The 12,399-nt window shown below is 34.9% G+C and overlaps 1 protein-coding gene across 1 annotated transcript in view; it reads right to left on the bottom strand.

The window, feature by feature from the left end:
* The window catches only part of MSR1 (macrophage scavenger receptor 1), a 137,911-nt gene that overhangs the window by 87,952 nt on the left and 37,560 nt on the right, over positions 1–12,399 (bottom strand). The window contains exon 5 of the mRNA XM_006893569.1: positions 7,742–7,822. Within this exon, the coding sequence (XP_006893631.1) occupies positions 7,742–7,822 (81 nt within the window). The remainder of the gene's footprint in view (positions 1–7,741; positions 7,823–12,399) is intronic.

The following is a 12,399-nucleotide window of genomic DNA, read 5'->3' as shown; positions in this document are numbered from 1 at the left end:
CAGCCTGCTTTCACATTGCTTTTTGTAGGATTTTCGTTTTCACAATATTGAATCTTCCTATCCATGAACAGGTTCCATTTTTCCATTTCTTTAGGGCACATTTTTCCATTTCTTTAGGTTTTTATTGTGTCTTGCAGAAATGCTCTGTAATTTTTTTTTACTTTTTTTTTTTTTGTATAGGTCTTTTGTTTCTCTAGTTAAGTTCCCTCTAAATATCTTAATTTGTCGTTGGCTATTGTAAATGGTATTGCTTTCTTGATTTCCTTCTCTGGGTTCTCTTTGTTACTAGAGAGGAACCCTTTTGATTTTTGGATATTGACATTAATATATCTTGTCACTGTACTAAATTGGCCTATTAACTCTAACAGGGTTTTGTTTGTTTGTTTGTTTGTTTTATTGTTGTTGTTGAGTCTTTTGGGTTTTCTGTGTACACTATCTTAACATCTGTATATAATAACAGTTTAACCATCTCTTTGCCGATCTGGATGCCTTTTATTTCCCTCTCTTGTCATTTTGCCCCAGCAAGCATTTCCAATACAATATGTGAAAGAAGTGGTGACAGTGGGCATCCTTGTCTGGTCCCTGTTTACAAGGAAAATGATTTCAGTCTTTCTCTGCTGAGAATGATATTGGCTCTTTGTTTTGCATTTTCATTATGTTGAGGAAATTCCCTTCTGTTTCAAATTTGCCGAGTATCTTTATCAGGAAGGAGTGTTGGATTTTGTTAAATGCCTTCTCTGCATCAATTGCTAAGATCATATGATTCTTGTTATTTCTTTGTCAATGTAGTTAATTACATTGATTATTTTTCTTTTGTTGAACAATCCTTGCATATTTAACCTTTTTTTTATGCTGAAATATAATCTTTACTGAAGGCTGTAGTCCTTGATCTGCTACAACAAGCACGTCTTACCCTATTCACTTTTGCATATTGAATGCAATGATTTGCTTATTGCCCTGTTCTTTATAGCTTTGACTTGTATTGTTGCTGTTAAGTGTCGTTAAGTCATAGACGACTCATAGCAATCCTATGAACGAAAGTCCTGAACACATATCACATTCCTCGTTTATCTAAATTCATAGAGTTTCCAGAGGCAAGCTATTTTGGAAGTGGATGCTACTCCTGTTTTCAAGCCTCTTTTATTCTTGGAGCTCCACCAAACACTGTCCACTATGGGTAACCATTATCTCATTTGACACATCAGTGTCAGTGTTTGCCATCATAGCCACCATAAGTTATACCTCTCTGTACAGCAAATTGACAGACTAGGGTTACACTACTTAGAAGAGTATTTGACTGAAAGCATGGCCTCTCAGGATCAAATGACACTTAAAATACTAGGTCAAATCCAAATCTGTATAAGAGCTCTTATACAGTATTTTTGTCCTTCTGTGACTGACTTACTGCACTCAGCAAACTGTCCTCTAGACCCATCCATGTTGTGCAGTGATTCACAAGTTGTTAATTGTTTTTCAATGCCACATAATACTCCATTCTGAGAAAGTGCCACAGTTTCTCTATTCATTCATTTGTGGATAGGCACTTGAACTGTTTTCCTCTCTTTCCTGTTGTGAGTAATGTTACAGTAAACATGGATGTGCATTTATCTCTTTCCATCAAAGTTTTTATCTTTTTAAGATATATTCCCATAGCAGAATAGCTGGAACACATGGTACTTCTGGTTTTAACTTTTTGAGGAAATGTCAAACTGCTTTTCATAGTGGATATACCACTTTATATTTTAATAAGCAGTGTTGTTTGCTATCCTGTTGAATTTTGCCATTGTTGCTGGACTGACATGATACCTCATTTTTGTTTTACTTTGCATCTCTGTAATACATTGGCAGTATCATGATTGATGGAGAAAAGATTGAGGTTAATAACAATTTTATCTTGCTCAGATCCACAATACTCTTGACATCAGTGGTCAGAAAATCAAAGGACAAGTTGTACTAGGAAAATCTACTGTCAGGGACCTCTTTAGTATATTAAAGTCAGTATAGAGACTAAGGACTCTAAGAGCCTAATCCATGCCAGGGTTTTCTCAATTGCTTGCTATGCATAGGCTTGGGAATTATTATTTCCTTCTATTTACGACTCATATCTGTCAATCTGCTGTACTAGTGTAGCTTATAGAATGTTCTAATGCCAGAATCTGTACTACCTGTGTCTCAGGTACCAGAAGGGTCACCCAACGTCCCAGAGGTTGTAACAGAGCTTCTAGATTAAGACAGAGTAGAAAGAAAGATTGACCTCCACTTTTGAAACAACTGGCCTTCAAAAACCCTACAAACAGACATCATTAGTCCTCGGGAATTTGGAGAGGTCCCTGATAGCTGATGTTCCCATACAGTAGTCACCTGCTCTCCTGAATGCTGGTACCAAGAGTGTTGATTACGGATCCAAGTAAGATAAAATTTTGACAGTTTCAATGTTTTTTTCCATCTATCATGGTGTTGTTTCTAAATCCAGGGATAAGGATTTTTGTTTTCATGAGACTAAGACACAATCCATATTGAAGACTGTAATCCATTTTGAAGACTGTAGTCTTTGATCTTCTGCAGCAAGCATTTCAAGTCCTCTTAACATTCCACAAGCAAGATTGTGCCATCTCTATAACACACCATGATCTTGATGCCACATTTTTTTTACAGAATTCAGCTTCTCAAATAACTTGCTCAATGTACAGATTGAATAGGTATAGATAAAGCATACAACTCTGACACACACCTTTCCCAGTTTTTAGCCATGTAATATTCCCTTGTTCACTTTGGATGACAGCTTCTTTGTCTAGATACAGGTTTTGCATGAGAACAATTAATTGTTCTAGGATTCCCATTCTTCTCAATGGTAGCCAAAGTTCACTATGATCCACACAGTCAAATATCTTTGCATAGTTAACAAAACACAAGCAGACATTCTTCTGGTATTCTCTGATTTTAGTCCAGATCCATTTGAAATCAATAATGATATCCCTGGTGCCACATCCTCTTCTAAAACCAGTTTGAACTTCTGGCAATTCTCTCTCAATTTGTAAATGTGTATGGAATGGAATTCTATGGGATTAGAAATGGCCTCTCTGATCATGGATCTTTGAGTACATTGTGGTAACACTCCGAATATTTTCTGAAACATGTTACATATTGCTGAATAAATAATCACATTACTAATGCATGTGTTCATAGAATTTAGTTAATTATTAGACTTCTAATCAATACAGAAAAACAATTAAATGAACTTTTATATGATACATAGAACTTAATGACTTATATTAATATTTGAAAATGTAGATTTTTTTTATTATAAGCATCAGTGTTGGATTTCATTGTAGGAGGCCAGGTTCTCTGAGTCATTGAAGTCATAATTTTGTATAACTATCTGAGTCATAAAGAAAGGTCCAACTTCTGCTACTAACTTGTTTACCATAGCAAGAATATTCCTTAGACTCTTAATCATGGAATAGACTCTCAATCATGGAATAATCTTAGCCATCATGCTACATAAATCAATTATTTTTCAGACACAATAACAGAAGACTGAGGAGAATATATCACTACTATAAAGGTTGTTGGCTAATTCTTTACATAGCCCAAGTCTCAGCTCTCAGTCCGATCTTCTTTCTATAGTCTAGCATGTTGACTACGAGCATGAACTCTGAAGTTATACTGTTTGGATTAAAATACTGGCTCTGCTACCTACCAACTACTGACTGTCCTTGGAAAGTCACTTAACCTCCTGATAAATCAGGCAAAATAAATGCTATCACTTGTACTTCCATTATAAATGGAAAATTTGTGAATAGTACATGTTGTTAGGTGCCATTAAGTACGATGCATAATGAATAAATAGCGAATGGAACACTAAAAATCCTGGTTAAGTGTCAGGTGTTGATTATAAATGATATCAATAATTACTTGACTAACCTTTTGTGCCACATTAGAATTTTTTAAAAAAAAATTGGTGTATGTATGCTGTTGATGATGAATAATTTAAACGCGATATATGATAGGGTCTTATGGTTATCACAAGAGTCCACAATTAAGGTTGCATAGTGGAATGTACTTGGGGTGGTGGGAGGGGTGCGGGGGATTGCGTGCCAGGGAGGGAGGTTTTCTTTTACTTTTCAAAGAGAGGAGCGAACTGGGATGGGGGGTGAGGAGGGCTGGTCAGGGAGAGAAGTACAGCAATGAATGAATAAAATTCCAAAGTCTCTGTAAATGTTCATTAAAATTATTAAAATTTTTAAAAAATGAAAAAAATTATGTATGCATAGCTAATAATGATATTTTTGGATTCATAAAGAAAGAAAAATAGCAATCTGTTTTTGACATTGTTTGCTGCCTCCAGATGAAACTCATTTCAAGGCAAGAACAGAATCTTAAAGACAGCAATTTTCTCTAGCCAGATATAACTTTAGGGAACACTGTCTTTGTTTTTGTTTGTTTTGCCACTTGTTGAAGAAGAGGTCTTTCTGAGCAAAAAGAATGTAGTAGTAGTAAGTTGAATGGGACAGAGAAATGTATGGATTTAAATGTATGGAAAAGATAAAGAAGGATTTTCTCTGAAGCTATTTGTGAAAGCATGGTATAGAGTTGCCAACATTTTTATTTTGAACTGCAGGATTCTAGAACTGTGAGAGAATGAATTTCTGTTGCTGTTAAGCCACCAAGTTTGTAGTCATTAATTATGAAAAACTAACATAATGAAAGTTTTGCAGCCATAGGACACAGTACTTCCTGTGCCTCTAGGTCAGCTGATCCCCTTATTGATCTCCTACTTGGCAGAGAAAGTTCCTTAGATCACCTACAGATATGTTCCTATTTGGGTTGAAGAGGTTCCAAAGGAATCTCAATGGAGGGCCTCACCTAACACCCTAGTTCACAGTGATCACAGCACTTCTGTAATTACTTATTATATTGTAAGCCTGTATTTGGCAGTACTCTGTCTCTGTGCATATTCTGCAGTGTCTTGTAGAGTTCCAGGCACAAGAAAGTGTTCAGTGAATATTTTTCAAGGGAAAGATGCTAGGTCTTAGGCTCTGCTCATCTTTTAGGGAAAGAACATTCTAAAAGGAGTTTTTGCTGTATTATTTTGAGATATTGCATATAGCACATAGCTAATAGTTAATATATTTGAAGTAGTTATTATTTAGTTCTACTAGGACAGACACTTAAGTTTCTCATATTTCCATACTATAGTGTAAGTTTACATGAGGTTTATTTTGTTACTATGAGATTAGTGAGGCCAATTGGACGTATAGGTGAGAATTCAATAAGATTAATAAAGGAGAATTACTGTGACTTTTTATCCTATGAATGGTTTGCTCCCATAAAAATTATAGCCAAAAAGCTCTGTAAAATATTTCTACTCTTTCATGCAACAATGAATGATTTTTTTAAGCTAATGGAGGTGGGGGGCTAGGGAGGAAAATGTGCCAAAATGAATGAATGAAAACTTCAAAGTTTCTCTAAACTTTCGTTATTTCTATTCTGTTATATGTGGAGTCTCCATGAGATACAATTGAATAAATAGCAATGAGTTTCGTACTTTTGTGTTTGTTCCATAATTTATACTTTATTTTTTTCTCAATTGCAGTACCAACAATATATCGCATATAACCCATTAAAAATCTCTGTATAGATTTAGTCAATTACAACTCATAGGGACCCTATAGGACAGATAGAACTGCCCATAGGATTTCCAAGGTTGTAATCTTCGTGGAAACAGACCCATGACCTTTGGGTTACCAGCTGAGTGCTTAACTACTGTGTCAGCAAAGCTACAATTCAGCACAGAATGGAATAGAACACAACAACTTAACAGGAAATACTCCAGTAAGACTGATGAGTAGTAACTGGAAAACATGTGCTCAAGTGTCCTAAACCAAATGACCCCTAGATAATCTAAGTTCAATTTACTTCCCCTGTAATTCTTTTTTAAGACTTTTCCGAATACAAATTTTTACCTGACGATATGTTCAAAGGTACATCCACTCAAGAGATTTGTGATGTGTGTATTCTGTGTGTTTCTTTTTTCAGTGTAAATGTCATATATTAACTCTCTTAGAACAATGATGTAAAGGTCAAGGAGGTGTCAAATTAAGTTGTTTTTTTTTTTTTAGTTTTTTTATTTAAAAAAATGTTCTTCAGATGTAACGTCAGGTGATCAATTTATTGATTTGAAAAGAAAACATTTTATATAAACAAAATGCTATAAAGGGGGGAAAAGGTATAGCCCATGAAAAATGGGACTTTTTGTGGGGAGAGGTCAGCATGAGCCTTTCTAGTTCTTCTTAGGCCATGAAATATGCACTCCACTTTCAAAGAGTAAGGGGAGTGTTTGATGTCAGCCGGGAGTAGCATAACAATTATGCTACTGGTATTGTCTTCTTTATTATTTTAAGAGTAAAGAAAGTTTATGGTCTCCTTTTCTGTGTCTTTTATTATTTTCTTTTAAAATATTGCTTTCAAGTTTATAACATGGAGAAAAATACCATGAAGCAATTTTGCTCTGAGTAAAATATAGAAAGGCTGACAGCAAAGGTAAAATTCATATGTATTCTATCCAGCATTCACATTTAGACTTCATTGGTTTAACCACGTATATTCCAATGACTATATATGAAATAGAACTAAATTTACCTTTAATTTATACTAATAATTTTCTTCGTATTTTAAAAATGAGATACTATAACACTATATTCTGTGACAAGGAGATTTTTCTATTCTTCTTTGGATGTAATCTAAAGCTATTTGCCTATATTGTTGTTATGTACAGATTCATTTAATAATTAACTCTCCAACAGGCTTTCAGAAGCTGTAAATTGCTTGAGTAGAGATTGCTTATCTTTCTCCTGCAGAGAAGCTACTGGATTTGAACCACAAAGCTTTGGATTGGAGGTATATATATATAGCTCCTTATTCCTAGGCCCCTAAAATTCCCTAGGTAGGTGGACTATATGCTGCTATGTAATCTATGACATGAATGATACCTCTAATGTTACGCAAAACTCTATGTGATGACTATAGTTAAAACATTTATGTTTGTTTAAACATCACGAGTTGGTTTTTAGTATTGCAAACAAAACAATGATTGTTGCTGTTGTTGATTGCCCTTGAGTCGAGGTCCACTCATAGTGACTCTATGGACCTAATGTCTTTTCATAGCTATCGGTTTCTCCAAGTTCACAGTTTCCAGAGGCATGCGGTTTAGGAAGGCAGTGCCACTCCTGCTTCCCAACCTGTTTTGCAACTGGAAGCTCCACCAAACACTGTCCACAATGGAAAACAATTATGGTATTTGATATTCTCATGGCACAAGACTCAGCATCATAGCAAACCCAGCACATTGACAAAGAGTGATGTGCAAAGTGGAAGACTATTTCTCCAAATATAACAGCACTAGTCTAATTTACCAGCTGTTAAATGTTGTCTAGTTAGACCACAAAAATATTTAATGTTGTCCAAACCCACACATATATATAATGACATATATTTTTTTATTGCTGATTGCCTTCAAGTTGAGCACAACTCATAGTGACCCTATGAAGCTCCTCTATAACTATTGACATTTATCAAAGTTCATAGTTTCCAGAGGCATGTTGTTTAAGAAGTGGATGCCGCTCCTGCTTCCAGATACACACACACACACACACACACACACACTAGCTATTTTCACCTATACATGCACACAAATGCATACTATCTTTGTCTTTTTCTTCAATCCGTTACTAATACATACCCCTCGAACCAGGTGCGCCTGGTGGGCCAATTTGTCCTGTGAGACCTCTATCTCCTTTTTCACCTGGGGGTCCACGAGGACCTGGAAAAAATTATAATTATTGATGACAATTAATAAAAACAGAAAATTTAATTTGTTATTTTCTTGAAAGATTGGTTATACAAGGAACTCTAAAAATCTTTTATTTGTTGTATAATAGTACAGGATAAATTAGAATGACCCTTCTCAAATACAAGAGTACTCTGTTGATGAAATTTAGTCAATGATGCAAAATCACATTAAATCAGTAATTGGGGGGGTCATGTTAGATAAATTTCACTATTACATTAGATATGGACGATAAATAAGTAAAAATTTAATGACACATGAAAGATATTCTCAAGAACAACAAGAATTCATGCTTCTGGTAGACAACTTGATACCATATTGTTGGAATAGATGCTAAATTTATACTCTTCACAAAGAGTTGGAAATAAATGTGATTGGCAACAGTTGAAGAGGACTTTATGGAGAACATAGAGGTGTGAGAATAAGATCAGGTAGAATAAGAAGAAAAAATATTCTGAGGAACTAGGAGACTGGCATGTTCAAAGGTAGAAAGAAGAAGTATACTTTTAAAAGTAAAATGTTTAGTGGACCCTCTAGATTATTACAGATACGTTGTTATTGTGTTGTTAATTTCTATCAAATTGAAACAAATTCATAGCTGACTGTCCAGTGAATTTTCAGAAGCTATAAATGATACAGGATGAGATTACTCTCTCATGGAATGGCTGGTGGATGTGAACCACTTAAGTTTCAATGAGCATAGGAACTCCTTACTCACTAGGCCAACAGAATCCCAATATGGGATATTCTACCAGAGTTCTCTTAATATGATATTCATATGTAAAAGTATCTCGCACCACCGTCTGTTGTAGTATTCATTCCTCTTCAAGCTTAAGATTAAAGACTAGTCTCAATATTTTAAACTTAAGACTAGTCTTGATATTTTATAGTACCAAGTCATCAAATAAGTGTTAATAAATATTTAATAAAAATATTACCAATATATTGTATAATCAAAAGGCTAGTCCTCATGATTAAATTCTAAGAAGTGCAGATACTACCATAGAAGGTAGTAGGTACTAGGAAAACTACTTTTAGATATGACTATCACCTTAAGGGAACTCTTGTAGCACATAGTCCATTTAGAATAATTCTGTTAACCCAGAGCCTGAGCCTCTATGATGGTTTGAATCCAACAGTAGCTCAGTGAGAGGAAGATAAATAATATCTTCCAATGTGTTTATTGCCTCAAAAAAACCTGCTGCAAGGTCAGTTAGGATTTGGTCTGACTCTACAACAATGAGTGAATGAGTGATCATATCCTCTGTAAGAAGATGCTTACTATTTCATATTAAGTAAACTACAAACGCCAGCAAAATAACTGCTACTGAAGCCAGAGAAGTTTACATGAAAGAGGTTACACATTAACTAGATCTGGCATGATATAGATGAACACAGATAGTCAGATATGATATTTACAGATAAGTATATTAATGAAGATGATATTTTAGGCTAAGGAAAGGCTACAATTCAAAATGTTAAAAACCACAGAGTTTGTTAGAAGCAAAGTAAAATTAATTGAAACACTTGGTACACAAATGAAATAAGGGAGGAACGTGAAATGTACAAATTATATAAGAGGAGTTGTAGATTTTGAGTGCTACTGAGAGGCATGCGTGCCCAATGAAAACTTTAAAGAGGCTGTTTTTGCAATTCAAATGATTTCCTTTAGGAACTATTCAGTCTAGCAAATTTATACACAGGATTATAATCTAGAAAGTTAAAGTATGAAAGTGACTGGAAGACAATTGCAATAATAAGAAATAGTTTAACAATAAAAATAATAAAAAGAAATGATAATGGTATAGAGAGTATGTAATTATTATGAAACATTGAGTCAACAACCACTATAATGACCGTGTAAGCAACAGGTAGACCTTGCTCTATCCTGTGCCAATCTCATGATTTCTGCCAGGCTCAAGCCTTGTTACTATGTACATCCACCTTCTTGAAGGTCTTTCTCTCTTTTGCTGACCCTCCACCCTTCCCAGCATGATATCATTTTCCAAGGACTGGCACCTCCTGCCAACATGTCCAAAGTATATGAAAGAATATAAAATATAGAAACGGGTGGTGAGCTTGGGAGGAAGAGTACTAAAAAATATAGAGAAAAAATGCTTAAATTTATTTCTAATTTGTGCATCTGAACGAATGCCATTGCTTTTTAAAAGTATATCTTAATATGTAGAAATTGTATGTTTCATTTATTCATTCAGCATATATTTATTTGCTCATCAAATATTTTTTACAAATGGTGTCAAGTTCTGTCTACAGAGAGCTAAACAAGAGTGTAAAAAACCCAAATCACGGTGATATGGAAAGAGAAGCATAATAAACAAGAAAATGTACACATGAAAAAATATCTCACATCATTGTAGTATAAGGACGTTAAAGCTCTCATATTTCAGGTATGTTGCTAGGAGGGGCTATTCGTTGGAAAGGGACATGATGCTTGGAAGGGTGAAGAGTATGTTAAGGAGAGGAAGACTCTCAACCAGTGGATTCACACATTGGCTGCCACAATGGGCTGTGTCAGGAAGTTTGAGGATGGTGCGGAATAGGATGGGGTTTAGATCTGGTGCCCAAAGAGTCACTATGAGTCGTACCCGATAGCAACTATAAACAACAACAGGACAGAGAAAATAGAGAAGAAAAGATAGAAAGAATCATCACTTTAAAGGTGATTTTGAGTGGGACATTAGGAAACAGAGCCAGTAAGTGAAAACCTGGAAAAGCATTTCAGGAGGAAAAGAAAGCTCTAGTGTATGTTAAGGATAACCATCATTGAAACTAGTTTCTTGCTATAATTTATATTTTTCAATGACATTGTCATCTTATATGCTTTCAAGTTAGATGGAGAGACTGGCACAAGGGTTGGAAAATGAAGATAGAGAATTAGATAAGTGACAAACTTAGTAAATGGTTAGAGTTTATTCCAACATCAAAGGGGAACTTTAGAGTATTGTATTCACGGTTTTAACCTTGGTCTCTGATCCTTTTGAGTTGTTTCCTTGTGTATGGGAGGATATGGATTCTGTTTCCTTTGTCTGAAGGTAGATGTTCAATTTCTCCTGCACCACTTGTTAAAGAAGCTGCAGTTTGCCCATTTAATGGGTTTCATTTCTTTATCAAATAAATACCATTTGACCAGAAGTAGATAGGTTATTGTTTCAGTACCATTTTGTTATTATTACAGCTGAGTAGTAGGTTTTCAGATCAGGGAGTGAAATGTCCCTTCCTTCATTTTTGGTTTTCAAAAAAACTTTATTCTTTCCACTTTCTTTTCCAAATTATACTAGAAATTGCCTTTTCTGTCTCTTTCAAGAGTAAATTTATTGCCTGTTTTGGGATCATGTTGAATCTGTAGATTGTTTTTAATAGGATTGCCATTTTCACAATGTTCGGTATTTTTATCACGTTTTACATTTAGTTAGGTCTCTTATTGTTTTTTAAAGTAGTATTTTGCATTTTTCCTTGTGAATAACTTTTTGTGTCTCTATTGAGGTTTATTCTGAAAGTATTTCATCTTGGGATTGGTTGTTGTAAATGGTATTGCTTTCCTAGTTTCTTCTTCTGTGCTTTCTTTGTTACTCAAGAGAAATCTAACTAATTTTTGTATGTTGGTGTTGTAAACTGTCACTTTGATAAAGTGGCCTACTAAGTCTGACAGGTTTTTTTTGGGGGGGGTTGTTTTTGTTATTGCTGTTGTTGAGTTTTTAGGGTTTTCTACATATACATTACTATCATGTAATCTGCATATAATGATAATTCATCACCTCTTTGCCAATTTGGATGCCTCATTTCCTTCTCTTCCTTTTTTGGTGTTACGAGAACTTCCAATACAATAGTGAATAGGGGCAGTGATAGAGGACATATTTGCCTAGTCCATAAAGATCATAAGAGATAAAATGAGGACAAATTTAGAAGTCCTATCCTTGACATAAATAGACTTGTAAACATTGCACAAAATGTAAAACCAGTAGAAGTTAAAATCAAAGAATGGGAGCTTGTTAAAGTCAAATCCCTGTATGAATAAAAAACTTTCTCCAGTACAGTTAAAAGAAAGCCTATAAGCTGGGATGAAACATTTGGCAAGCATATTTCAGGAAAAAGTCTTATAATTACAGTTAAAGGACATTCAGATAACTAACAAACACATGAGAAAGCATTCAAAATCTCTAACAATAAGAGAGATGTAAATCAATACAATAATGAGATACTATCTCACTCTAACAGAAGTAGCAAAATTTAATGGAACAGCAAACAATGAATGTTGGCAAAGATGTGGAGACATTGGAACTCATATACACTGCTGGGGGAGTGGAAAATGGTGCAATGACTATGGATGTCAGCTTGATGTTTCCTCAAAAAGCTGACCTCAAAATCCCAAAGGACCCTATTCCTATATGATTTATATTCCACGACTAGGAATGTACCCCAAGGTAATCAGATCATAGAAATAAATGGAAATATGTACATCATGTTGCCAGGAGGGACGGGTCCTTGGAGAGGGACATCATGCTTGGGAGGGTTGAGGGACAACGCAGGAG

Source organism: Elephantulus edwardii, unplaced genomic scaffold (genome assembly GCF_000299155.1).
Source record: "Elephantulus edwardii isolate Elephantulus edwardi_28Jun2011 unplaced genomic scaffold, EleEdw1.0 scaffold00128, whole genome shotgun sequence".
Classification (NCBI taxonomy): domain Eukaryota; kingdom Metazoa; phylum Chordata; class Mammalia; order Macroscelidea; family Macroscelididae; genus Elephantulus; species Elephantulus edwardii.
This window is presented reverse-complemented; position numbering and strand designations above follow the sequence as displayed.